This window comes from Rhinatrema bivittatum, chromosome 4, assembly GCF_901001135.1.
Source record: "Rhinatrema bivittatum chromosome 4, aRhiBiv1.1, whole genome shotgun sequence".
NCBI classification, from domain to species: Eukaryota; Metazoa; Chordata; class Amphibia; order Gymnophiona; family Rhinatrematidae; genus Rhinatrema; species Rhinatrema bivittatum.
Window position 1 is genome coordinate 452,192,125 of NC_042618.1, and position 27,288 is coordinate 452,219,412.

General features: G+C 47.1%; 1 protein-coding gene across 1 annotated transcript in view; it reads right to left on the minus strand.

The window, feature by feature from the left end:
* Positions 1-481: 481 nt before the first annotated feature.
* Positions 482-27,288, minus strand: part of NTS (neurotensin) — a 72,539-nt gene continuing 45,732 nt past the window's right edge. Inside the window, exons 3-4 of the mRNA XM_029597075.1 lie at positions 11,713-11,937; positions 482-1,043 (exon numbers count right to left, since the gene is read on the minus strand). Of these exons, the coding sequence (XP_029452935.1) occupies positions 894-1,043; positions 11,713-11,937 (375 nt within the window). The 3' untranslated portion in view covers positions 482-893. The remainder of the gene's footprint in view (positions 1,044-11,712; positions 11,938-27,288) is intronic.

A 27,288-nucleotide genomic window follows, 5' to 3' on the forward strand; every position in this document is an offset into this window, starting at 1 on the left:
AAGATCGACAAAATGACTTCTGCACTTGACTGCTGAACTTGGGGACCTCAAATTGCTTCAGCTTTTCCTGTCTTCCATTTAGATGTTTTCCAGGATGATTGGAAGGCATGCTTACTCTGGAAATGTGATCCTTGAATCGGTTGTTTTACACATCCATTGATAATGTACCTGCTAACTAAAGGCCTGTTTGAAGATCTGGATGCCTGTGAGTTTTGACAAATCAAATCCCGCCTAGGTAGAAAGGAAAGTAGTTTGCAATGTAGCAACCAAGCTATGATTGGGTTTTCTCTTCTTGACATGCAACTTTGTTAAAAATCATTTACATAACTACTAATTTTTTTTTAATATGCACAACTAAACTTTCTATTGTCTTTATGTAATATATAACCTGGTGATTGGTTGTGTTTCATGGTAGTAGTGTCTTGTCTGAAGAAATATTAGGAGCCAAAAGGGAATTGGAAAATATAACATATTACTCATCTTTTAATAAAAGGTTATAAATCTTTTGTTTCATGGCAACAATCTTCAGTTTCATGTTTCTTAATGTAAACATCACGCTTCCAGTGGATGTCAGGTAACGATTTCTAAAACACTCAACATATAATGTAACTAACATTCTGAAATCTCAGTTGTATACAATAAATCATGCTTAGAAACTAGATTTATTTGAAAATGTATTGGTCCAATTATGTTTTACTTTGAGAATGAAAATCACATAAGAAAACAACACTAGCAAAAAAAAAAAAAAAGACACAATTATGTTACCAAGTTGATAATTTTTTTCATAATATATTTTCCACATAAATATGATTTTCTATTTTAACAAAAATAACTGGGAGGCACAGTTACTTATAAATTAAATATATATTTTTCTCTCTCCTTTTTATACTATGTCAGTAATAAGAATTTCTTTTGAGGATGTAAGGTCTTCTGACTTTACTGACATGCGCTTGTCTTTTCAGAATGTAAGGGATTTTTCTCTTTATTACTTCATCTTTCTCGCGATTCGTGGTTCCGGGCTCAAGAACGTCTTGCTGAGGTAACTGCAAGAGAGGAGGAGAGACTATCAGCAACAGGGGAAGCATTTGGTCTTTGTATTCTCTTTATTGATTAGGTAGGTTTCTTGGTTTGCCACGTAATGCTTCAACATTGGCGGGTTACAAATAAATAAATAATCAAAATCTAGAGAGGGAGGGGTCAATTAATATGCAGAAATAAAGACCAAGCCAACAAGCTGTAGGTGACACCATTTGTTTCTGACCTAACTTTAAAAGTCAACTATTGTTGACTAGTTATTGTTCTATGTAATGGCACTGCCAAAATTTTTAAGTTATCTGTAAACCGATACGCTGTGCAAACGGCTGTCGGTATATAAAAAATTCTAAATAAATAAATACATAAAAAAAGATTTGTGACAGCTTTTGAGTTATACCCCCCACGTCAGGGCTGTACAAAATGAACTAAAGTGGACTCACAAGACCAACTTATGACTTTAATTATGAATGTTTTCTGCCAACAAACCCACTGGAATTCCCACTCAAATACAGTACATTTCACACAGTGTCTAGTCAGAAAAATACATTGGTGTAAAAATTATACCCTATATCATTTTAATGATTTTTTTTTTTCACGATTTAATGGCATGTTTTCTCATTTTCCAGCACAGACCCAAGCTGTCTTTGCCAACTTCCATACACCCCAGATCTAGGTGGGATGTCCTGTCATGTTAAAATGACATGAAACCACCAGTGATGCTTCATGTTTTGTTTTGTATTATTTCCCAGTCTGAAACGACTCCAAAAATATCATTTTTGCCATTTATATCATTTTACCATGAGCTAACAGTTTTAGCGTCCACTATGTCCACACAGTCACCCAAGTCCATATGCTGTAAAAAAGCATGCACGATGCAAATACATACATGCATTGGGAAAACAAAGCACATGCTAAAAATGAAAAGAAAATAAATGAATCAAAGGATAAAGATGAGATATCCACAGCATCATATCCGAAAAGAAACTACACGGGGAGGATAACTTTAAAACACCTGAGCATCTGTCCATAAGAACATAAGAAATTGCCATGCTGGCTCAAACCGAGGGTCCATCAAGCCCAGCATCCTGCTTCCAACAGAGGCCAAACCAGGCCACAAGAACCTGCGTGCAGATTTACTCCAGTATTTCATAATCCGTGTGTATTATATACACGTGGGTTATAAAACATGTGTATATCCAGCCTGCAACATCTGGGCACGTGTAAAAAATATGCACAAATAGATATTCAAGTTAAGTAGATACTTAGCTGAAGAAGTCAGAACTTAAGATAGCCGGATAAGTCTAAGACTTATCATACTTAGGGGCCGATGCAATAATTGGGGTAGATTTTCAAAGGGTTACGCGTGTAAGATATTCATGTAACCCCTGAAAACCTACCCCTGCGCACACCGAGCCTATTTTACATAGGCTCGGTGGCGCGCGCAAGCCCCGGGACATGCATATGTCCCGGGGCTTTCAAAAATGGGCGGGCTGGGGCATGGTGGCAGTCCAGGGGCAGGGGCCGGGGGCACAGCAGTGGTCCGGTAGCGGGACCGGGGCAAGTGGACGGCACGCGCAAGTTCCGCAGGCGTAACTCCATCAAATAAGGTGGGGGGGGGGGGATTTAGGTAGGTCCGGGGGGTGGGTTAGATAGGGGAAGGGAGGGAAAGGTGGGGGGATCCAAAAAAAAGTTCCCTCCAAGGCCACTCTGATTTCGGAACTGCCTTAGAGGGAACGGGGAAAGCCATCGGGCCTCCCCTTGGGCTTGGTGCGCGCAAGATACACAAGTGTGCACCCCCTTGCACGAGCTGACCCTGGATTTTATAACATGCGTGCGGCAGCGCGCGCATGTTATAAAATGGAGTTGGCCATCCGCTGGTTAGGAAAACCGACGCCGAGTTTTTCGGCGTCGGTTTTCCTAAACGCCACACAGCTGCACAGCCAGGGGGTTCAGGAAACAGACCCTTGTTAGTTAAGTGTCCGTTTCCTGCACCTGACTGCCAGCATTTTTCTTTTTTTTTAACTTTTTTTTTTTTAAGTTAATTTAGTGCTATCAATCTAGGGTGAGAGTACATTGTAGAAATCTCTTCTTTGTGTATCTTTCCTCATTCCAAATCACATCAAATCTTTACTGATTATGTACTGTGCTGTTTGTACCTCTGATTTTGCATGTAAAACTGGCCCCAAAACCCTAGACCAAAACCTCACCTCAAGTTACTAGTTGACCCTCCTATAGTGGTATAAATAGTTGACTTATAAACAAGTCTTCAAAGAGTTTATTTCTCTCTCTTCTTCTCTCATACAATATTAGATACCCCTCACAATGTGATAAATAATGCATGTGTTAGGGCCCTAACGCCTGCAATAATACATTTTGATAAATGACCCTGTTAGATAAGTTGCACTTTTAAGACTTATCTGGCTATGTAGCAGAAAAGCGGCCACTTAAGTCAGAAGATAACCAACTAAGGGCCTTAGGGGCAGATTTTAAAAAGTTGCGCGAGCGCGTACTTTTGTTCGCGCAGCAGGCGCGAACAAAAGTACGCCTGATTTTATAAGATACGCGCGTAGCCGTGCGTATCTTATAAAATCTGGGGTCGGCGCGCAAGGCTGCGCAAAATCGGCAGCCTGCGCGCGCCGAGCCACGCAGCCTGCCTCCGTTCCCTCCGAGGCCGCTCCGATTTCGGAGCGGCCTCAGAGGGAACTTTCCTTCGCCCTCCCCGCACCTTACCCACCCCCCCGGCCCTATCTAAACCCCCCCTTACCTTTGTCGGCAAAGTTACGCCTGCTGAAAGCAGGCGTAACTATGCGCGCGTCGGCCGGGTGCCCCGCTCCGTGGTCCGGTCCCGGGGGCTGTTCCGGAGGCCGCAGCCACGCCCCCGGAACGCCCCCGGGCCGAAACCACGCCCACGTCGCCGCCCACAAAACACCACGCCCCGCCCCCTAAACGGCGCGTCATCTCGACACGCCCCCGACAGGAAGCCCCGGGACTTACGCGCGCCGGCGGCCTATGCAAAATAGGCGCACCGGCGCCCTGTGCGCGTAAATCCTTCCGGATTTACACGCGCGGGCCTTTGAAAATCCGCCCCTTATTTTCTAAATGGATCGCACGCGATACCAAAATGGGGGCGGAGTCGGCCCCCGGAAGAGGAGGAGTCGGGATGTTACCGGGGCCGACTCCGCGAAGACGCCGCGGATGATGAAAAGGTAAGGCCCTTTTCGCGTCCGAGTTCGCGCCCAATAGCTACACCTTCTATGGTGGCGCTATTGGGTGCAAAACCGGCAGCGATCGCACCACGACGGTGCGATCGCTGCTGGCTAGCACAGGCCCGCCCCCCCCCCCCCCCCCGTTTTGGCCTCCTGCCCCTCATTCCCTAAAGTATCGCAGGCCTGCGATAGTTTAGAAAATGAGGCCCTAAGTGGTATTGAACTGCTGTACATGCTTATTTTTACTATCAGTTTAAAAAATGTACACTTGGAGATTTTACATGCATATTTTAAATAGCACATCCCCCCAAAAAAAGTCAGTTTTTACGCCTATAAGTCCGTAAATTTTGTAATGCGCGCATGAAGGAAGTGACCAGTTTTATCAACTACTCCACCAATTTGCCTAGTCGATGTGCAGACCAACAAGATCCTCCTGGTTCTTTGGCCTAAAATCCCCAATTCTCCCAGATCCCCTATCCACCCAGTACTTCACAATAAAGACGTTTACCATCACTTATAGAAGATAATGAGCAGCTGTAAATATAAGCAGCCAAATCTACACACAAAAGTTTCTTATAAAATAGCAACTTGCATGCATCACTGTTGGCCCTGCTCAGAATGCTCCTAGACCGGCCCTTTTTTGCACGGGTACATTTACACATGTACATTTGAATTTTAAAAAAATAGCATAAATGTAGATACATGCTATTTACATGCATAGACATGCTAATTTTTCCCCGAGATCAATCTTTTGCAAATTCACCTTAAAATGTTTTCTGTGCACACCACTAACCTACAGCAGAGTCAAACAGTAATAAAGAAATAACACAGGCTGACAGCTGTGCTAAACTGGCTCTGCAGTAGTCAACAATAAATTGGGGCCGATTTTAAAAAAGTGCGCACGCTCGTACTTTTGTTCGCGCAACCGGCGCAAACTAAAGTACGCCAGATTTTAAAAGATACGCGCCCCGGCACAGGCCGCTGTGCCGGAGCACTCGGCCCTGCCCCCGGACCGCTGTCACACCACTGGACAGGCCCCCGGACACACCCCGAACGCCGCACCGCCCACGGCACGCCACCACAAAACGCCCCCGACACGCCCCCCCAAGCAAAGCCCCGGGACTTACGCGCATCCCGGGGATTTGCGCGCGCCGGCACGTAAGTGCCCTGCACGCGTAAATCCAGGCAGGATTTACGCGCGCAGGGCTTTTAAAATCTACCCCATTATGTTTAGCTATAGTATTCATCAGAGCGCAACAAAAAGTTGTATTGCAGCCTTAAATGTTATCCGCCCACAGAATTTGGCCTATAATGTTTGTCTTGCTGTGTCCTGGTCCATAGACCCTGCTGTGGCTTAAATGCCATCCACTCACATAATGTGGCATAGGCATCAAAAAGCGGGGGCCACAGCGGCCATGCCCCCTCCAAAAAAAAACAAAACAAATTTGGGCCACCACCTGCAACGACTGCCCTCTTCTAAATTTCCATCAGGCTCCCTACTTATCACCGGCTAGAGATGTGAATCGTGTGATCGATCGTCTTAATGATCGATTTTGGCTGGGGGGGGGAGGGAATCGGATCATTGCGGTTTTGTTTTTTTTAAAATCGTGTAAATCGTAAATCGGGGGAGGGCGGGAAAACCGGCACACTAAAACAACCCTAAAACCCACCCCGACCCTTTAAAATAAATCCCCCACCCTCCCGAACCCCCCCAAAATGTCTTAAATTACCTGGGGTCCAGTGGGGGGTCCCAGTGTGATCTTCCACTCTCGGGCCACGGGTGCGTTATTAGAAATGGCGCTGGCGCTACCTTTGCCCTGTCATATGGGCAAAGGTAGCGCCGGCGCCATTTTGGTTCCTGTCCCCCGACGTCACGAGTGCAGGAGATCGCTCCCGGACCCCCGCTGGACCCCCAGGGACTTTTGGCCAGCTTGGGGGGGCCTCCTGACCCCCACAAGACTTGCCAAAAGTCCAGCGGGGGTCCGGGAGCGACCTCCTGCACTCGAATCGTATTGCCGTATTGCAAAATGGCGCCGGCAGTATGGCCATTTTGCAAATCTGCTTCACTTTTTTGAAGAAGTTAATAAACATGTGGATAAAGGTGAACCGGTAGATGTAGTGTATTTGGATTTTCAGAAGGCTTTTGACAAAGTCCCTCATGAGAGGCTTCTAGGAAAAGTAAAAAGTCATGGGATAGGTGGTGATGTCCTTTTGTGGATTACCAACTGGCTAAAAGACAGGAAACAGAGTAGGATTAAATGGACAATTTTCTCAGTGGGAGAGAGTGGGCAGTGGAGTGCCTCAGGGATCTGTATTGGGATCCGTACTTTTCAATATATTTATAAATGATCTGGAAAGAAATACGACGAGTGAGGTAATTAAATTTGCAGATGATACAAAATTATTCAGAGTAGTTAAATCACATGCAGATTGTGATAAATTGCAGGAAGACCTTGTGAAATTGGAAAATTGGGGATCCAAATGGCAGATGAAATTTAATATGGATAAGTGCAAGGTGATGCATATAGGGAAAAATAACCCATGCTATAATTATACAATGTTAGGTTCCATTATTAGGAGCTACCACCCAAGAAAGAGATCTAGGCATCATAGTGGTTAGCACATTGAAATCGTCGATTCAGTGTGCTTGAGCAGTCAAAAAAGCAAGCAGAATGTTAAGAATTATTAGGAAGGGAATGGTGAATAAAACAGAAAATGTCATAATGCCTCTGTATCGCTCCATGGTGAGACCACAACTTGAATACAATAGTGTACTATTTTGGTCGCCGCATCTCAAAAAAGATATAATTGCGATGGAGAAGGTACAGAGAAGGGCGACCAAAATGATAAAAGGGATGGAACAACTCCCCTATGAGGAAAGACTAAAGAGGTTAGGACTTTTCAGCTTGGAGAAGAGACGGCTGAGGGGGGATATGATAGAGGTGTTTAAAATAATGAGAGGTCTAGAACGGGTAAATATGAATTGGGTATTTACTCTTTCGGATAATAGAAGGACTAGGGGGCACTCCATGAAGTTAGCATGTGGCACATTTAAAACTAATCGGAGAAAGTTCTTTTTCACTCAATGCACAATTAGACTCTGGAATTTATTGCCAGGGTATGTGGTGAGTGCAGTTAGTGTAGCTGGGTTTAAAAAGGTTTGGATAAATTATCTGCTTTAAATCAAGTTGGCTTAGAAAATAGCCACTGCTATTACTAGCATCAGTAGCATGGGATAGAGTTAGTGTTTGGGTACTTGCCAGGTTCTTATGGCCTGGATTGGCCACTGTTGGAAACAGGATGCTGGGCTTTATGGAACCTTGGTCTGACCCAGTATGGCATGTTCTTATGTTCTTATAATTTAAAATAGTGGGATCACCTAAGCTGTTATATAGGATGCTAAAGTTAACCACATTGGCTCACCCAGAAGGATCTTCAGTCTTTGAAGGCAATGCTATTATAATTTCTTTGTAAAAGTAAGAGACTCAGGGAAGCCTTGACAAGTTAACATGGAGCAATGATTTAGATGGTTTGGAATTCCCAAATCTCAGACTATAGAACACTGCATGACAGTTGTGTTTTATGTGGAAATCAAATGTACAGGGTGGCCCATGGAAAAGTAGCCTGCCTCCAATGCACTGGTATTGGAGGTGGGCTACTTTTCCATGGGCCACCCTGTAAAATGTAAATATGAAAGTTTAAAACTAATGGAATAAATGCAGTAGCTTTTCTCTCCTTTGGGGTTACTATGTCTTCCTTATTTCAATATGCGCCCATCTCAGTCAAAACATTTTTTTCTTTTTTCGATTAAGTATGATGGCGTAACAACATTTTCATAAAAAGTGAGGATTAACACCAGAGAAATCCAGATTTTTGCCAAATCAAGGTAATGTTGATTTTCTGCTGGGATGAGAGAGAGAACCTGATGTTCAGACAATGGCAAGATAAGGGATTAATGGAGCAAGCTGCTGGTGGTTAAAAACTCTATATCTTTGTGGTATGCGACTTGCAAATAGAAGATAGCGCGTGAAAGTCTTACAGATTTGGAAGCCTTTTGGAAAAGAGAGCTGGGGAGGAAGTGACAACAGAGGATATACAGAAAATGTTTAGAGAAGCCCACGATCTGCCTGTAGTTGCAGTACGAGAGATAAAATGGGTTTGGTTGAAGAGGATAGTACCTATAATAAGTGTAGGACAGACATCAGGGGTGCGTTGGTCCATAACCTTTTAATAACATCAGAAGATGTTTGCTTTCTCTGAGAATTTGAGAGACTGCCGAGCCCCAGTCTTGACTGCCATAACTGCCATAACTGCCATAACTGCCTAGCCCAGCCCGTACCCCTAAGGAAAGCAGACTGGGGATGGGAATGAGTAAGAGATGGACGTGCCTCATTGTGGAGGGCTTGTGGCCTGGTGGGGTGGTTGCTGTTGATTGGCAGAAAGCTCTGGGGAGGCGTGGCTTGAGGTTTGAATTTTCTTGCTATATGAGTGGGTTAGTTTTAGGGACCTCCTTTTGCCTGGCTCAGCAGGCACCAGACCCTTCCCCTTTTTTTCTATGTCCTGATGCTTTGTTTGCTGTATATTTGCTCTTCTGCTTAGTTGCAGCATGGGGGCGAGTGACCCAAGACAATTTGTTGGTTGGTGCTGTGGGCCTTGCCTAAGTGGAAGTTAATCTTCTAGTGTTGGATCTGGGGGTTACTGCCGGTATGCTAGGGGCAGGACTGGTGCAAGGGGATTGGGCATCCTAGACACCTTCAGCCTTGTGCTGCCCCCCCTGTCGTGCCGCCCCCAGCCCCGCCCCCGGTTCCTGCTCCGACTCCTCCCCCCCAAAAGAAAACTTACAAAATACCTGATGGTCCAGGTGGGGGCCCGGGAGCGATCTGCCGCTCCCGGGGCCTCGGCTGCCACTAACTAAAATGGCGCCGGTGGCCTTTAGCCCCTACCATGTGACAGGGGCTACCGGAGCCTTTGGTTGGCCTCTGTCACATGATAGGGGCTAAAGGCCACTGGCGCCATTTTGCTTAGTGGCAGCCGAGGCCCCGGGAGCGGCAGATCGCTCCCGGGCCCTCCGCTGGACCATAAGGGGGGCATCGGGAGGGTGGCACAGTGAGGCGGGGGCTGGCAGAATTTTGAAAGGGCACTTTTTGCCCTTTCAAAATTCTGCCGCCTGCCGTGGCATCCCCTAAATCGTGGAGCCCTAGGCACAGGCCTAGCTCGCCTAGTGGTTCCTCCGGCTCTGGCTAGGGGGCTGCATGTTGGTTATACAGCCAGAGATGGTCATGGGCAGCTAATTCCCATAGGGGGCCTCTCCACCCTTTCCTTGTTGGGTCGTGGTTATGGAGGGTCAGAAGTTGGAGGCCCAGGTGGGTCGTAGGTGGTCCCTGCTGGGGGATGGCGATGGGGGGACACCTCGGCTTCTAGGTACAGGGGATCTAGGGTTCTTTGTTATTGCTCAGGTCATGCGTTACACAATAAAGCTGCGGTCTTATTTATCCAAATGTACTGTCTTGGTTTTATTATGATATTGAAAGGGAAGTGAAGCATGTGGATGGGCTAAGCATCTCGGCTACCCATGTTATAATATTTTGACAATTAACAAAGAGTAGGAATCAATATTCCTTTTCTGGATAGTTCCCTACTTTTGGCAAATTGCTACTTTATTGGCTAAGGGAAATACGCATTTTATAGGATTAGCTTTACTGGGGTCTTGCAGCTGTATTTCTCACAATTGGATGGAAAATATTCCTCCTCCATGCTAATTTATGGCGAGAGAAAATGATAAATGCAATTGGAAAGGATAGTTGTAAAATTGGCAGTGCATAAGGCACCCAAAGTTTATGTGCATGCATGGCAATTATTCTTTGAATCCCTACCAGCTGACAAGACAGAAATATTGACAGGAATGGGATATTCTACAACTTGGTAATGCTGTGGGAGTTCTTGAGTGGCGGACGGGGGGGGATGAGGTAGATATGGAAGTTGAATGAATGCATGTTCATGGTCTAGGCATAGATGGATTCAGGATTCGCTAGGCTTTTGGAAGAACATGGGAGGGGGTTCAGGAGGGTTTGGGGGTGGGGGGAAATGGCATAGCACCACGATTTTGAACATAGACCATGGTTCCTTATACGGTCAGGCCTTGAAAACGTTACATTGCTTTGTTCAGTTTACGAGACCAGTGCATTTGTATTGTAAATAATTCTCTGTTCATGTTGTTTTGCGATAAAGAGGATTCAAAAGGAAAAAGGGGCTCCTTGGCTTGTATGTTTTCGGATTCACAGGTTTTGATTTTTTTTTTTACATTGTAGTTTATTTTTGCTTCCCGGAAATCTGAAGTAGTTTCTACCACCCCTGCCCCTACATGGACAGTAATTCTCAAGCCAGGAGGGCCCCAGGGCTGGAGGTTATGCCTCCTCCGAGGCACACTCTCTGTGACACTGGTTGCCCAGTAGGGGTTTTCCTTTGCAGTGGCAGTCATCCTGCCTCCCATTGCAGGCCTCAGCAGCCAGCCAGCCGCACACCCTCGCCTGACTGGGCCCCGAGGGATGGGAAAATCTCAGAGCCCTGCCATGTGAATCGGGAAGCCAGCCCCAACAATTATTATTATTATTATTATTTCTTTTAATTGTACAGCCCTGGAGCCGTTCCAACATTGTTGCAGGGCTGTTTTCTGGGGGTTAAACTGGAAAACAAAAAAACAGAAATACAACTGCTCTATGGCTGGATCATGCTCACCTTTAAACAGTGCCATTAGTACAACAATATGCTAGGCAATTTGGTAAAAATTATCTTCTCTATCAGAATGGATTGACACCTATTCAAGGAAAATGGAAAATTATAGGAACCACTTAAAGTAATAAAGCAATTATAAAATACTTATAGGTGCTCTAAAGCATGGGAATGAAACATTTTTCTGCGTTACCAGACACTCTCTTTCTTTCAAGAATGGTTCCCACAGACGTTATCGTTGAGGGCTGTAGAGGCTGAACCCATGACCGCTCCAGTGCACAAGCTTTCTGGTATGATTACTGCCCGCTGTGTTAGTTCGTGCCAGTAATGGAGGTATTTTATAGCAAGTTTCCGAGACAAAACCTCCCACTACCTTCGCAAGACTGACATGCTATTTAATCAAGAGTCAGGGATCAAGTACAGTCCAAGACTGCATATTCTGCTTGAGGCAATCAAACAAAGCATTATGCAGACATTCCCGTCTGGAGGGTTGGTGTTTTTTTTTTTTTTAATGTTCGGTCACGTCCAGAAGAGTCAGAGCATAAAAGAAATCCCTGGAAAAGAATATTGCATAGCGTACAACTTATTAATAGCAAAATGCATGTAAGAGTTTTCAGGGCAAGAGGGTTTAAAAAAAAAAGTTAATGGAAGGGGGGGGGGAGGGAGCAGTAAAGATTTTCTTTTTGTGAGGGGGGTCCGGGTGGGAAAGAAAGGACTTGTGGGATGCGAGTTCTAATGTTACCTCCCAATGCTGGAAAGCTCTGCTGTGGCAGACTTTCTGGAGCTGATAGGTGGTCAGCATGGCTTCCAAGTCAAAGCCGTCGGCCGCCGCTGGAAACGCTTTCCTCATCGCGTGCTCCTCTTCGCCTGCTTCCCCTGCCTCCTCTGTTGGGCTGTTTATGTTATTGACGAGGTTGCAGACGTTTACCAGGGTCATTTTCCAAAAAGGAAGTCTTGCTTTATTTACCTGCAACGAAGAAAGCGACATGCGTGCCACATCATTTCCCCTTGCTGACTTCTTGAGGATGCACAGAGTCAAATGACTTCCCGCCCAGCTCTTGTTTCGGTAAATTGAGACCTTTTTCAATCTGTTGGCAAATTTAGGGGGCAGTTCTGTTGAAATGACACGAGAAGTCACAAAGGGCCTCATTTTCTAAAGTATCGCAGGCCTGTGATACTTTAGAAGATGAGGGGTGGGGGGCCGAAACGGGGGGCGGGCCTGCGCTGCCGGTTTCACACCCAATAGCGCCACCATAGGAGGTGTAGCTATTGGGAGCGAAATAGGCAGCGAAAAAGCACCTACCTTTTCGCTGTCCGCAGCGTCGGCGCAGAGTCGGCCCCGGTGACGCCCCGACTCCTCCTCTTCCGGGGCCGACTCCGCCCCCGACTCCGCCCCCATCCTGGTATCGCACGCGATAAGGGACTTTTCACGTGAGAAAGGTCCCTCATCGCGTGCGAGCGGCTTGGAAAATGAGGCCCAAAGTGATGCGGGTGTCTGCGGCTTTTCAGCAGATAAATCTGGTCACTGCTCTGCCTGGCTAATTTTCTGCGGAAGACTTTAGTAAAAAAATAAAAGCCTGAGGAGCCATGTTTCTATTTCATACCTCTCGGAAAACCCGCTACAGAAAGAGAGAACTTCTCCTCCGGTTAGGATACCATTTCTGCCCAGGAGCTGGCAAATATTTGAGTCCTTACGAGAGCTTCTAAATGCCCCTAAGTAGTCTGGATGCAAGCAGATTTATGAATAATTGCAGTTTCTCTCTCTCTCAGTATCCTGGCTCTGAGAGTGAAACATGACTGCAAAGTAGAAAGAGGTGACGAGGGAAGGGGGGGGGGGGGAGAGAAAGATATGAGTTGAAAACCATCCGCAAGGGGAAGGGAATTATTCCATGGCAGAAGGAATATTCTGTAGTAGGGATGTGAATCGTTTTTCAACGATTAAAATTATCGTCCGATAATGTTTATATCGTCTTAAATCGTTATAGAACACGATACAATAGAAATTCTAACGATTTATCGTTAAAAATCGTTAAATCGTGTTAGTGCGCACTAACTCCCCGTTAGTGCGCACTAACTCGATTTAGTGCGCACTAACTGAAAATGATACAAATAAACACTTTCCAGGTCACTGAAGGTCAGTTAGGAATGAATATGTGTTCCTATTGGCTGGCTGCCCTCTTATCTATTGATGTTACCACTGAGGTGATGGTTGGGGGGATGGGAAATGGAACTGGAAACTAACGAACACCAACAGAAAATGAAACAAAGTGTTCACACTTCCCAGGTCAGTAAAGGTCACTTAGGAATGAATATGTATGTATGTATTCCTATTGGCTGGCTGTGCTCTTATCTATTGATGTTACCAATATGGTTGGGGGGATGTGAAATGGAAACAGTTGGAAGCTTGACAAAAAAAGTAATGTAATGATCAGCACTCACCTGACTAGAACTTGTTTGTTTATTATTTTTGTTAGCAGGCACCTGAAATGCTAGTGCATGTTGAATTTGCCAATCACTGTGCATTTTAGAAAGGTGGTCCTGGCTGGAACTGTACACAGTTCAAATATATGTAATTGATTGTTGGTAAGTGTATTTTTTAAGTAGCCACACTGGCACCAGTATGTTTACTTTTCCTCCTACTTAACTCACTAGCTCAGCTTTGTAAGAAGGGCTTCTCTGCTTGTGTGTTGTTTTTGTTTGGTGTGAGGAGAGCAGAAACATCAGATCTTTATTCAATCTACTACAGTCATCTCTTACAGTGCCCTATCCCTATTAATACCAGGAGTGTTGTGATCTTCCTGCACACAGTGCCCTAACCCTGATACCAGTCTGAGACAGCTCCCTCCCTGCATTACTAGTGAGAGGCTGGCTTCACAGACAGGGGGGAGCTGCCTGACCCTCACTCCTGACTTCCCCCCATGTTCCAGCTAGTGAATGGTGTGTGGGTGAGGGGGGGGGGAGGATGGTGAAGTCTGAGACAGCTCCCTCCCTGCATTACTAGTGAGAGGATGGCTTCACAGACAGGGGGGAGCTGCCTGACCCTCACTCCTGACTTCCCCCATGTCCCAGCTAGTGAATGGTGTGTGGGTGAGGGGGGGGGGGGGGGAGGATGGTGAAGTCTGAGACAGCTCCCTCCCTGCATTACTAGTGAGAGGCTGGCTTCACAGACAGGGGGGAGCTGCCTGACCCTCACTCCTGACTTCCCCCATGTCCCAGCTAGTGAATGGTGTGTGGGTGAGGGGGGGGGGGGAGGATGGTGAAGTCTGAGACAGCTCCCTCCCTGCATTACTAGTGAGAGGCTGGCTTCACAGACAGGGGGGAGCTGCCTGACCCTCACTCCTGACTTCCCCCATGTCCCAGCTAGTGAATGGTGTGTGGGTGAGGGGGGGGGGGGGGGAGGATGGTGAAGTCTGAGACAGCTCCCTCCCTGCATTACTAGTGAGAGGCTGGCTTCACAGACAGGGGGGAGCTGCCTGACCCTCACTCCTGACTTCCCCCATGTCCCAGCTAGTGAATGGTGTGTGGGTGAGGGGGGGGGGGAGGATGGTGAAGTCTGAGACAGCTCCCTCCCTGCATTACTAGTGAGAGGCTGGCTTCACAGACAGGGGGGAGCTGCCTGACCCTCACTCCTGACTTCCCCCATGTCCCAGCTAGTGAATGGTGTGTGGGTGAGGGGGGGGGGGGAGGATGGTGAAGTCTGAGACAGCTCCCTCCCTGCATTACTAGTGAGAGGCTGGCTTCGCAGACAGGGGGGAGCTGCCTGACCCTCACTCCTCCGGGGTATTGTGATCTTCCTGCACACAGTGCCCTATCCCTGATACCAGGGGTGTTGTGATCTTCCTGCATGCAGTGCCCTATCCCTATTAATACCAGGAGTGTTGTGATCTTCCTGCATGCAGTGCCCTATCCCTATTAATACCTGGAGTGTTGTGATCTTCCTGCATGCAGTGCCCTATCCCTGATACCGGGATGTGTGCAAGAAGATCACAACACCCCCGGTATCAGGAATAGGGCACTGTGTGCAGGAAGATCACAACACCCCCAGTATCAGGAATAGGGCACTGTGTGCAGGAAGATCACAACACCCCTGGTATTAGGGATAGGGCACTGTGTGCAGGAAGATCACAACACTCCTGGTATTAATAGGGATAGGGCACTGTGTGCAGGAAGATCACAATACCCCTGGTATCAGGGTTAGGGCACAAGTTCTAGTCACATTGACTGATCACATTACTTGTTTTGTCAAGCTACCAACTGTTTCCATTTCCCATCCCCCATATACTGTCAGTAGGAAACTTGGTAACATGAATAAATAAGAGGGCAGCCAATAGGAATACATATTCATTCCTAAACTGACCTTAACTGACCTGAAAAGTGTCAAATTGTATCATTTTCAGTTAGTGCGCACTAACTCCCAGTTAGTGCGCACTAACTCCCGTTAGTGCGCACTAACTCGAGTTAGTGCGCACTAATCGGAAAAAACGATTTTTAACGATTTTTTACCTAAAAAATCGTGCCTAAGACGATTTTCTTGCCCTGCCACACGATTTCTATCGTTAAGACGATATGGAAAACGATTCACATCCCTATTCTGTAGCACCTCTTGGACTTGCATCTCTCCAACTGCGCTGAAAATCCAAGCAGTGCACCTTATGGCAATATTTTAATTAAAAACAAAAATATAAAAGAAGGCTTCCATCAGCTGCCTGTTTCTCATCACTGCAGTAAAGAGTTGGCTCTGCCCCCCTCCCCCGTCCCCTAATATTAGGAAGTTTAAAAAGGACCTCTGCCTTCCCCTTGCAGATTACCAGCACTGTCAGACTATAGCAGTTTAATTCCCATAGGCCCTTACGTCACCTTTAAAACACCAATTGCAAGACTAGGGTACATGTTATTGTACTAAGCATAATATAAGGGCCAGTGGCACACTAAGGGGGGTGGGTGAGGGGGCAGTGTGCCCCGGATGACAGCCAGGAGGGAGGTGCTATCGAGAAGCCCAACATGCAGCGACCGAAAAGTAATGAACACTCAACCCCTGATCAGACGGAGAAGAAATAGGAGGAACATGTGGCGAGCCGTAAGTGGTAGGGATGTGCAGACCAAAAGTTTAAGTTCATAAGTCCATAAGTCGAAAGGGGGGGTCATTTGCGGTCAATATGGACATATGGAGAATTCCATAAGTTGAGTCTATGTCCATATGTGCAAATAAAAATTTAAACCCCTCACCTGCCTTAATCCCCCCCCCCAAGACTTACCAAAACTCCCTGGTGGTCCAGCGGGGTCAGGACGCCATTTCTGAACTCCTTTGCAAGGAGCACGTGAGGTCGGCGTCACGTCGGAGTGACGCGGCGTCACGTGACTCCCCTCGGGTCCGCTCCCGGAACCCTCGTTGGGCCCAAAAGGCACTTTTGGCCAGCTTGGGGGGCCTCCTGACCCCCCCAAGCTGGCCAAAAGTGCCTTTTGGGCCCAACGAGGGGTCCGGGAGCGGAACCGCGATGGACCACGTGACGTCGGCGTCACGTCGGAGTGACGCCGACGTCACGTGCTTCCCCATGCGTCCGCTCCCGGTCCCTCACGGAACTTTTGGCCAGCTTGGGGAGTTTTGGTAAGTCTTGGGGGGGGGGGATTAAGGAGGGTGAGGGGTTTAAATTTTTATTTAGATCAACAATCGCGATTTCCAACGTATTCAACATAGCTATGTTGAATAAGTTGGAAATCCGATCGTTTACGCCTCATCACTTTTTTAAGTTAAAAAAAAAAAATAAGTTGCGTTTTCCATTTAAGTTCAAAATGAATGCACACCCCTAGTAAGTGGATCCCACCCTGCTTGCGGCCGATAAGCAAGAGCATCCAGTAGGCCGCAAGCAGAGCCCATCCCGCAGCGGTGACACCCCTAAGGCAGCGAGCGAAGCCCATCCCGCAGCGGTGACACCCGAAAGGCCGCGAGCGGAGCCCATCCCGCAGCGGAGACACCCGTAAGGCAGCGAGCGGAGCCCATCCCGCAGCGGTGACACCCCTAAGGCAGCGAGCGAAGCCCATCCCGCAGCGGTGACACCCGAAAGGCCGCGAGCGGAGCCCATCCCATCCCACAGCAGTGACACCCCTTAAGCCCTGAATTTCCTGGTGTCAGTTTTACTTGGTAAAGGAGAGACCCCAATAACAGATTATATTGCATTTGTTCATAACATGGTTTCTAGTAGACTTATTATTTTGTGCTACTGTACTGCGTTTAGGAATGAAAGGTCTAAAAGAGCAATAAAACCAATTTAGAATGGAACAGCATCTCCTTTCCTAGTGATAGGTAATGATTTTTCTGTAAGAAACAGTAATATTAAACACAGTGATCCTGACCTATAATTAATTTCCATAGGCCTGAAACCTCATGCTGCTGAAATTGGAGGGGGTTTTGCTTTTTTAAGCCGCTGACTGCATAGCAATATAATGTGATTGCAAGCAGCTGCAGAATGGGTACTCTGAGCCACGGATGCAGTGGAGGTCACGCGGCTGCTTTCTACACATGTGTTCTGCATCTGACTTAAAGAGTTGCAGCACAATAACCCAGCCTCTCTCCCTTGCCCCTCCTCCCCTCCTAAATTCATTGACAATCTAATTATACAAACTCTGCCCACTTTTACTTTGCAAACAATTTCCATATTTTGCTGGGCACCTGAGGTCATCAATTTCCATTTTTCTATATCAGTTACTGCACCAAAACCTTTTAGGGGCAGATTGAGCATTGCTGCTGGCTGACAGTCCCAAGCGGGATAAATGACAGCATAACAGTCATAGGTAGCACTGCCTCCAATTAGAAACACTCCTCCCGGCTCAGGTACCCTCGCTATAGAGCCCAAGTAGCCCAAATAACTTTCCCGGGATGTTCTCCCACTAATTTGCTGAGGCCCCTGCCTCAAAGTAGGTGCAGGAAATGGAGCAAGCCATGGGCATACACTTATCAAGATAATAAGCACCAGTAATGGGGAAGCTGTCTGGGTGCACGGGGAGGAGTCGGAAAGCTGACTCTATAGAGGGCCACTGACTCTATGAGGGCCACTTCACCACAGTCACCAAGGAGGTCCAGTGTGCTATCAAATGATGCGTCCTGTGTCGAGCATGAATCCTGAGGGATGAAGTCTTTGACGGCCCTGCTAGCCAGGTAAGAAAGGTTTATCTATTAACCTATACTTACCCAGCTGTTCTTTAGGAACTATGGCAAAGGGTGACACCACCATCTCAGGAAAGCATGGTCCTGGAATGGTCCTGCTATCCTACCCTGGCTTCTCTTGGCTGCCAACATTTCTCACATCACTGTAATGAACTTGCACTGGGTAATGGCCAAGGGTCCTCCATAAGTTATCTTAAATCCGTCCCTGAAGCCCTCCCACAAGGTAGCAGCAGCCTGCTGATCCGGGTAATCCCTTAGGGCCTTCTCCACCGGACCAGGATTGAGGCTGTCACAAAATCGGTATTTCCCCCTTCCTGGGGAATTTGGTGGCAGGGTGATTGGCAGCACAGGTGGTGCAGATGTGTTTATATTTGCAGTCCTGAGCTGAATACCTCCCCCTGTTAAAATGCCAACACGCCTCTGTGGTGGCTTTCCCCCGGACGTTCCTGACCCTAGGAGTTGCCCTGACCTTGAAAGGACTGACTGCTTGATGGTACATCTGGATTCCTCGTTGTCATATGAGCAAGCCATAACTCCATGTTGGGGGAGCCCCAGGACATGCTCGTAGTGTCAGCCACTCTTTCCCTGAACTGCTCAACGTAGTTTGAGCCAGGCAAATCCCTCATATGCTCAGTGTGCGATGATGATCCTGTCCAGGTAAGATCACATCGCCAAGTGCTGAAAGGGAGTGACCCTGCCCACTATAGGTGGCAGTCGATCAAAAGAATGCACCCAGTTGTTTATATTTCTTGCTGCTCTTTTAGCAATGGCCAATGGCTTGTGCTGCCTGCAACTTTTCTGCAAATTCTCCCCTTTCCTGTGTCTTTCCAATAAGCTAAATATGTCGACATACTGATGGCATCTAATGGGATGCCATAGAGAATGGGGAACACCCTGCCACAGCTGCATGATAGTGCTTAAAGTGAGTAGTCCCATATTTGTGGTCACAGTGCTCCCTGTGACCCCCACCGCCGAAGAACCCAGAGAAGCTGATGAGGAGGCCAAGGAGGAAGTCCGACTGGCAGAAGATTTAGCGTAGCGAGAGTAACTCTTGCATCTGTGCGTGTGCCTGTGCACCACATCCTCGGCACTATCATCCACACCCTTAACCCTGTCGTCATCACCCTTGACACTTTCAATAATAGCATTATCAGCATGAGACTCACCCTCTGTTGCCTAAGACGGCACTGATGGTTCAGCAGGTGGAACCTGAACTGAGTCCCAGGACAAGGGTGTCCCCAGGACTGCTGCCGCCGGGCTGATGCTGGGTCCAAGAATGCCTCACCACGTGGTGCAGGAGTGACAGGGACCAGGAGAAACTGTTGGCCCAGCTCCATGGGGTCCCTCACCCTGGAGCTGTGGCAACGGGGCCTGTGTGGCAGACCATGCTCTCGATGCTGAAGGAGCCCCTTAATATCAGCCCTGTGCGGGAAAGCTAGGCTAGAGACAAGGGGGGCTAGTGTATGCCCAGGCTGGCCAACTGGAGGGTACAGCCTCAGTTGGTCTCCAAACTCAGACCTGGCTGGGTGGCATTGGGTAACGGGGGACTGGGTATCTACTCGGCTGGGCCCAACCAGCCGGGTACCACCTGCCTCCAGGCAGAATGGGTCGAGGCACACTCACCTGGAGATGGCGACCATGCGATAGGCTGGAGGGCTGGCTGCAGGAACCAATGGGGTGCAGTGACCACATGCGGGATTCACCTCCCTGTAGGCACAGTCCCACTCCCCCATTGCACAGAACGCATCCTGGTGCTCTTCCTCCGAAGGATTGTAATATATAGGATTTTATATACATTTTTTTTTAGTAATTTAAATTTATTGTGATAGCGATTGATAAATACTGTACATAAATAAATAACAAATCCCTGCAGCCGGGCACAGGACCCCTCCCAACGACCTCCTTGGCAGCCCCTGATCCCACCAGGGCTGATGGCTCCATGGGAAAAAGCAGTAGGCAGCACACTCCCTGACGCCTTAGTGAACAGTGCTGCAATAGCGGACTTTCTCCTCTAGGAAGAGTGGCAGACCAGGGCCATCACCTTGCAGCCACATGGCATGGCTGTCCTGTCTCACAACCCTGCAATGGCGGAGTGGCTGCCCTGGGCAGATGAACAAATAAGCCACTACCCTGCTTACCAATTAAAAAAAAAAAAATTGAAATTAAGGGCATGGACTCAATAGCCCATTTCTTCCTTCCTTCCTTTTTTTTTTTTTTGAATGCCGATTTAAGCCAAATAAAGCCAAACTAGTCTGAGTTGAGATTCTGGGGCAGCCACGATGGGGGGGGGGGGGAGGAGAGCTCCCCAGTAGGCAGCAGTGGCGGCAGCAGAGGGAGCAGGAGTGAAAGGGATGACTCATGGGCCACATTCCCAATTCATCCTACGCCCGTGCTGCAGGCCCTGCCCCCGGATGTCCCCCCACTTCAAACTGCCCAATTGAGCCTGCCGATCGCGTCCCGTCCCGCCCTCATCCATGCCCGGCGCCTCCCATCGCCCAGCCTCTCAGCTGAGCACCTTCTCTTTCCCAGGGAGCGCCACAGCCACCTCTTGCCTACCACCGCCATGAGGCCCTCATAGTTGCCGTCGTGGTGAGGGCATCATCTCACAGAGACGGTGTCACGGCGAGGTCATCAGCTGGACGCCGGTACTGAGGAAACCTTTGGCACCGTGAGGAAGCACCATGGCATGCCTTGCAATCCACCTGAGACCCCCCGGTGAGTGCCATCGCGCCTCTCTTCAGGCTCCAATCGCGGCGCCATCTTAATAGTGGCATCTGTACACTGGGCCTGGCACCTTTACTTAGCAGGTATAAACTTGTGTAAATAAGTTTTCAATTTACCTATAGCAACTTATAGGTACAACTCTTAGCCCCGCCCTGGAATGCCCCAGACCTCCTCTTTTTTTGAGTGTTTAAATATATGCATGAAAGTGAAAATATGGGCATATTTTTTATGTTTATAAATTAACATGTAAACGAGAACAAGTTACTTGCAAGCTTATATGCTAATTTTATGCGCATAACTTCCTAGAAACTTCACTATTATATCAGTATGCATTTCATCGCAATGTTGAGTTACAAATATAGAATCATATCTGAAACTTAAGAACATAAGATTTGCCATAAGGGGCCAGAACCAAAAGTCCATCAAGCCCATAATCCTGTTTCCAACAGTGGCCAATCCAGGTCACAAGTACTTGGCAGGATGTTAAAAGGTTCAGAGATTTCATGCTACATATCCCAGGGATAAGCAGTGGATATCCCCAGGTCCACCTTAATAATGGTTTATGGACTTTTCCTCTAGGAATTTGTCCAAAACTCTTTTAAACCCATATCCTCCAGAAACAAATTCCAGAGCTTAATTATGCATTGAATAAAAAATATTTTCTCTTATTAGTTTTAAATGTACAACTTAGTATCTTCATTAGGGATGTGTGTTCGTTTCAAATGAATATCATAAACATGATGAATAAGAACAATTTGTTTCATTTGGAGGGCCCCGAAACAAATCGGGGGCCACCCAAATGAAACAAAGTTTTTTTCGTTGCATCCATTTGAAATGAAAGCAGTGAGCCTAGGCTTAAGAACATAAGAAATTGCGATGCTGGGTCAGATCAAGGGTCCATCAAGCCCAGCATCCTGTTTCCAACAGAGACCAAACCAGGCCACAAGAACCTGGCAATTACCCAAACACTAAGAAGATCCCATGCTACTGATGTCAGTAGTAGCAGAGGCCATTCCCTAAGTCAAGTTGATTAACAACAGTTAATTGACTTCTCCTCCAAGAATTTATCCAAACCTTTTTTAAACCCAGCTACACTAACTGTACTAACCATATCCTCTGGCAACAAATTCCAGAGCTTAATTGTGCATTGAGTGAAAAATAATTTTCTTTGATTAGTTTTAAATGTGCTACTTGCTAACTTCATGGAGTTCCCCCTAGTCCATCTATTATCCGAAAGAGTAAATAACCAATTCACATTTACACGTTCTAGACCTCTCATGATTCTATCATATCCCCCCTCAACCATCTCTTCTCCAAGCTGAAAAGTCCTAACCTCTTTAGTCTTTCCTCATACGGGAGCTGTTCCATCCCCTTTATCATTTTGGTTTCCCTTCTCTGTACCTTCTCCAGTGCAACTATATTTTTTTGAATTGCGGTGACCAGAACTGTACATAGTACTCAAGGTGTGGTCTCACCATGGAGAGATACAGAGGCATTATGACATTTTCTGTTTTATTCACCATTCCCTTTCTAATAATTCCTAACATTCTGTTTGCTTTTTTGACAGCTGCAGTACACTGAGCTGGCAATTTCAATGAATTATCCACTATGATGCCTAGATCTTTTTCCTGGGTGGTAGCTCCTAATACAGAACCTAACATTGTGTAACTTCTGCATGGGTTATTTTCCCCATATGCATCATCTTGCAGTTGTCCACTTTATATTTCATCTGCCATATGAATGCCAATCTTCCTGTCTTGAAAGCTCCTCCTGTAATTTATCACAATCCACTTGTGATTTAACTACTCTGAATAATTTTGTGTCAATGAAATTAACCCTAGTCATTTTCCAAAGATTCCAATCTAGGCACCTAATTCCTAATGCTCAGTTGGATGCGTTCTGGTTGCCCAGTTGCTGTGGAAGATGCATAAGATTGAAAAACTAAGCTCTATTGCAATATCAAACAAAGAAAAAAAAATCTAATTAAGTGAAGCCAAAAGCTCATTTATATGGAAAACTGAAATGGAGAAAAAAAAGGTTGGTGTCATTTCACTCTCCCATGCGATGAAATTGGATTTCTGCTGTTCATATATTAACGTGAAATTTTGCACTAATAATTCTGTTTTTTAACATTTTTGTACATTTTACATATTGCGTGATCGTGCAGTAAAAACATCTTACTTATTTTTTAATTTATTTGCTCTAAAACACAAAGGGGCATATTCTCAAATGGGTACTTGTGTAAGATACGTGCGTACCCCCCGAAAACCAGCCCCAACCTCCCCCTACGCGCGCTGAGCCTATGTTGAATTGGCTCGGTGGCGCGCGCAAGCCCCGGGATGAGCGTAAGTCCCGGGGCTTTCCTGGGGGGCGTGTCGCAGCGACGCGTCATCCGGGGCGGGGCCACGGGCGGGGCTCCGGCCTGGGGGCATTTCGGGGGCATGGCCGAGGCCTCCGAAACTGCTCCCGGGCCGGGGAATCGCGCACCGGCGGCCGGTAGGCGTAACTTTTCAAACAAAGGTAGGGGGGTTTAGATAGCGCTGGGGGGTGGGTTAGGTAGAGGAAGGGAGGGGAAGCTGCGGGGGGTGGAGGGAATGGAGGCAAGCTGCGCGGCTCGGCACGTGCAGGCTGCCGATTTTGCGCAGGCTTGTGCGCGCCGACCCCGGATTTTAAAAGATACACGCGGCTACGTGGGCGTACTTTTTAAAAATCTGTCCCAAAGGAGTTGATTTTCAAAGCATTGCTTGTGCTAAAATGCACATAAACACACGTATATGGGCTGCATGTGTGCAACAGGGATGTTAAAAGCCACGATTTCTGTGCGTATATGCACATGCGCGAGATAAAAGTTATGGGGTGTAAAAGGGGCGGGGCATGGATGTCCCAGGCTGGGGCCAGCTGTTACGTGTGTAACACCATATTTTAAATCCAGAGACCACAGCATGTTGAGTCTTGTTAACCGTGTAACTTTACTGCTGCTCCTGATAAGAGAAGCAAGTCTGCGGATCTCACGTTTTTGGGCTTAAATAACTGGATGAGGAGTCCCGGTCAACTGGGGGGCATGCAGGATGAAGATCCAGAGGGGAATGGATGACCTCATGATTGACTGGGCAAACTGGTGGAATAATTGGGAAAACTGGGAATGTCCCTTATGCAACAGTGTTTTAAAATTCGCATACATTTGCACATTAAAGCTGGCAAAGTCCTATGGAAGATACACAAAGTTGGTCTGCTTGAGTAACCTCTTGAAATTAGGAGCATACTTACACGTGGTAAGCGTATTTTAAATCACATGCGCAAATTCAAGAGTATCTCCGTTCATGTGTGCACATTGCGCTCGTTTAAAATGAGCCTGTATGAGAGTAACTTTCAAAAAACTGCAAGTCTTCATATATGTGTGTATATGACTGTGTTGAGATGTACAATATTATTTTATAACCCATGTATATCACATACACATGTACTACAAAATATGTGTATGTTTATCCTGCAACATACATGCATATGTACGCTTATGTGTGAATACACGCAACGCATTGAAAGTGAGTATTTCAATGCATTAAATGTGTGACTTTTCTTATTTTAAAGCTATATGGGGTAGATTTTGAATATAGACACGTCGATTTTTTACCATGCTCGTGATAATCCGTGGGCCGCGTGCACATGCTCGCCGGATTTTGTAATCTGCACGCATATGTGTGGGCAGATGGCACAAGGGGGGGAGATTTCGGCAATTTTCATGCGGCGACACATCCCAGCCTTCTCCAATTCCCGCTCCTTAATTAGAGCGGACTGGGAGGGAACTTCCCTACCCCCCTACCTAACCTCTCTTCCTCTTCCCCTCCTTCCCACCCCTAAACGTTACCCTTTTTTATTTTTTCCTTCTTTTTTTGCAATTTACTTCAGCTCTCGATCTGAAGTAAGTACCGCGTGCCGGCAGCTGGCTGGCGCGCAAGGCTCCAGGTCAACGAACAATGGCGTTGCCCCAGCCTGCCCCCCTCCCCCCCCAAGAACATGCCCTCCGGCCCATCCCTTGCAGAAAGACCGGCATTTGTATGCAAACCAGCCTTTACGCGCGTAGCCGGGCCTTGTGGAAAATTGGCTCGGCGCGCAAGGCCTGGCCATGCATGTAAAGTCCCGAATTTACACGTACAGCGGGTGGAAAATCTACCTGTATGTATGTATATTTTATACATGAAAATAATGTAGGACTTGCTCACGTAAATTCCTATTTGCACACGTAAGACGCTATGGGGCAGATTTTCAAAGCTTACACGTGCCAAGCTTATTTTGCATAGGCCCGGCGATGCGCGCAAGCTATGTGTTGCGCATATGTCCCGGGGCTTGAATAAGGGGCGGGGAGTGGGTGGGGCGGTATGGGGGTGGGGCGGGGGCGGAGCCTCCAGGCACAGCGGTCATTTGCTGCTGTGCTCGGGATCGCAGGCTGGCCGTCGGCCGGCGCGCGCAACCTACGCCTGCCCGGAGGCAGGCGCAACTTATAAGATAAATGTAAGGGGGGTTTTAGGTAGTGCTGGGGAGCAGATTAGGTAGGGGAAGGGAGGGAGAAGTGGGGGAGGGGCGGAAGGAAAGTTCCCTCCAAGGCCACTCTGATTTCGGAGCGGCCTCGGAGGGAACGGAGGAAGGCTGCATGGCTCGGTGCGCGCAAGTTGCACAATTGTGCACCCCCTTGCGCGTGCCGACCCTGGAATCGGGTTGCGCACACAAATGTAAGCCCGCGTGTACCTCTTAAAATCCGGCCCAAAATTTTGAAACATGCGTACAGAATTTCCAGTTTCTCTACCAGTTCACCCAGTCCTTCTCCAGGTCATGGAGACCCTCCTGGTTCTTGAGCCTGAACTCCTCCCAGTTCACCCAGACTTCCCACCCAGCTAATACAACATAGTAAACACATTGGGGCAGATTTTCAAAGCCTATGCGTGTAAATCCAGGTGGATTTACGCGTGTATTTGCATAGGCCCACGACGTGAGCAAGCCCCGGGACACGTGTAAGTCCCGGGGCTTGAAAAAATGGGCGGGGCGTGGGCGGGGCGTGGGCGGGAAGGGGCGATCCAGGGGCGTGGCATGTGCGTGGCCAGAGGCCTCTCCACTCCCGCTGGTCCCAGGGATCGCGTGCCAGCACTCGGCCGGCGTGCGCAACCTATGCCTGTCCGAAGGCAGGCGTAAATAAAAAAATAAAGGTGGGGGAAGATTTAGGTAGGGCTGGGGGTCGGGTTAGATAGGGGAAGGGAGGGGAAGGTGGGGGGCACGGAAGGAAAGTTCCCTCTAAGGCCACTTCGATTTCGGAGCGGCCTCAGAGGGAACGGGGAAAGCCATTGGGGCTTCCCTAGGGCTCGGTGTGCGCAAGGCGCACAAGTGTGCACCCCCTTGCGCATGCCGATCCCGGAGTTTATAACTTGCGCATGGCTGCACGCGCATGTTATAAAATCGGGCATAGATTTGTGCGCACCGGGTTGCGTGCACAAATCTACGCCCATGCGTACCTCTTAAAATCCGGCCAATTTGGTGTCAATTACGGAAAGTGTAAAATTACGTGTGCAATTTGCCAAACGTACATGCGGAAGTCTCTTTTACAATAGCAACTTATACGCGTAAACCATTGGCCCTGCCCCAGAACGCCTCTAGACTGTCTCTTTATTAAAACATGCTTGTATGCGCATTCAAAAAATAAAGTACATATGCATTTCAATTTTATAAAATAGCTATTATGCTAATACAGGTTACTTATATGCGTATATACTAATTTTTACAGATGTACCTCTTTCATATTTGGCTACTAGGGGAGAAATCTTATCATGTTTAGAGAGTTTTAAATTGATCCAATTTATTCTTGGCTTTTTTTTTTGTTTGTTTGTTTGTTTCTCCTCTGTGTTTTCAAGTTGCGTTCTTTTATTTTTCTGGCAATGAAATGATGAAATGCAGCAGCAGCCAGGCTACAAATTGATTCATCCTTTTATTAAAATAGCTGTCATTGTTATTTCTGTACATTTTCAATAATTAATTATCACTTGAAGCTCCTTTAGAAATTAAGGGAAGTAGAGAATAATATGTTCATACAAGCAACTTAAAAAAAAAACAAGCAACCCCTTGAGTAACTTTTATTTTTCAATGACAATTTATTAAAAATTAGGGACATGCAGAGCCAAAATTTTTGTTTTGCTTCATTTATTCATTTAATAGGCCACCTCCATTCATTTGGTTTGGTTCAAATGAAAAAATAATTAATTGTTCCATTCATTTTTTGTTTTCCATTAAAGTCAATAGAGAAGCATGAATTTGACCTTCAAACTTGGGGGTTTTCTAATCAATTCTAATGCAACTTGTGGATAGGTATCATCAGAAAGGGGAAGAGAACTCCAAGTGGCCCGAAAGGTGGCATGAATAGTAGAGGGCACCGTAAATGGGGAAAGGTCA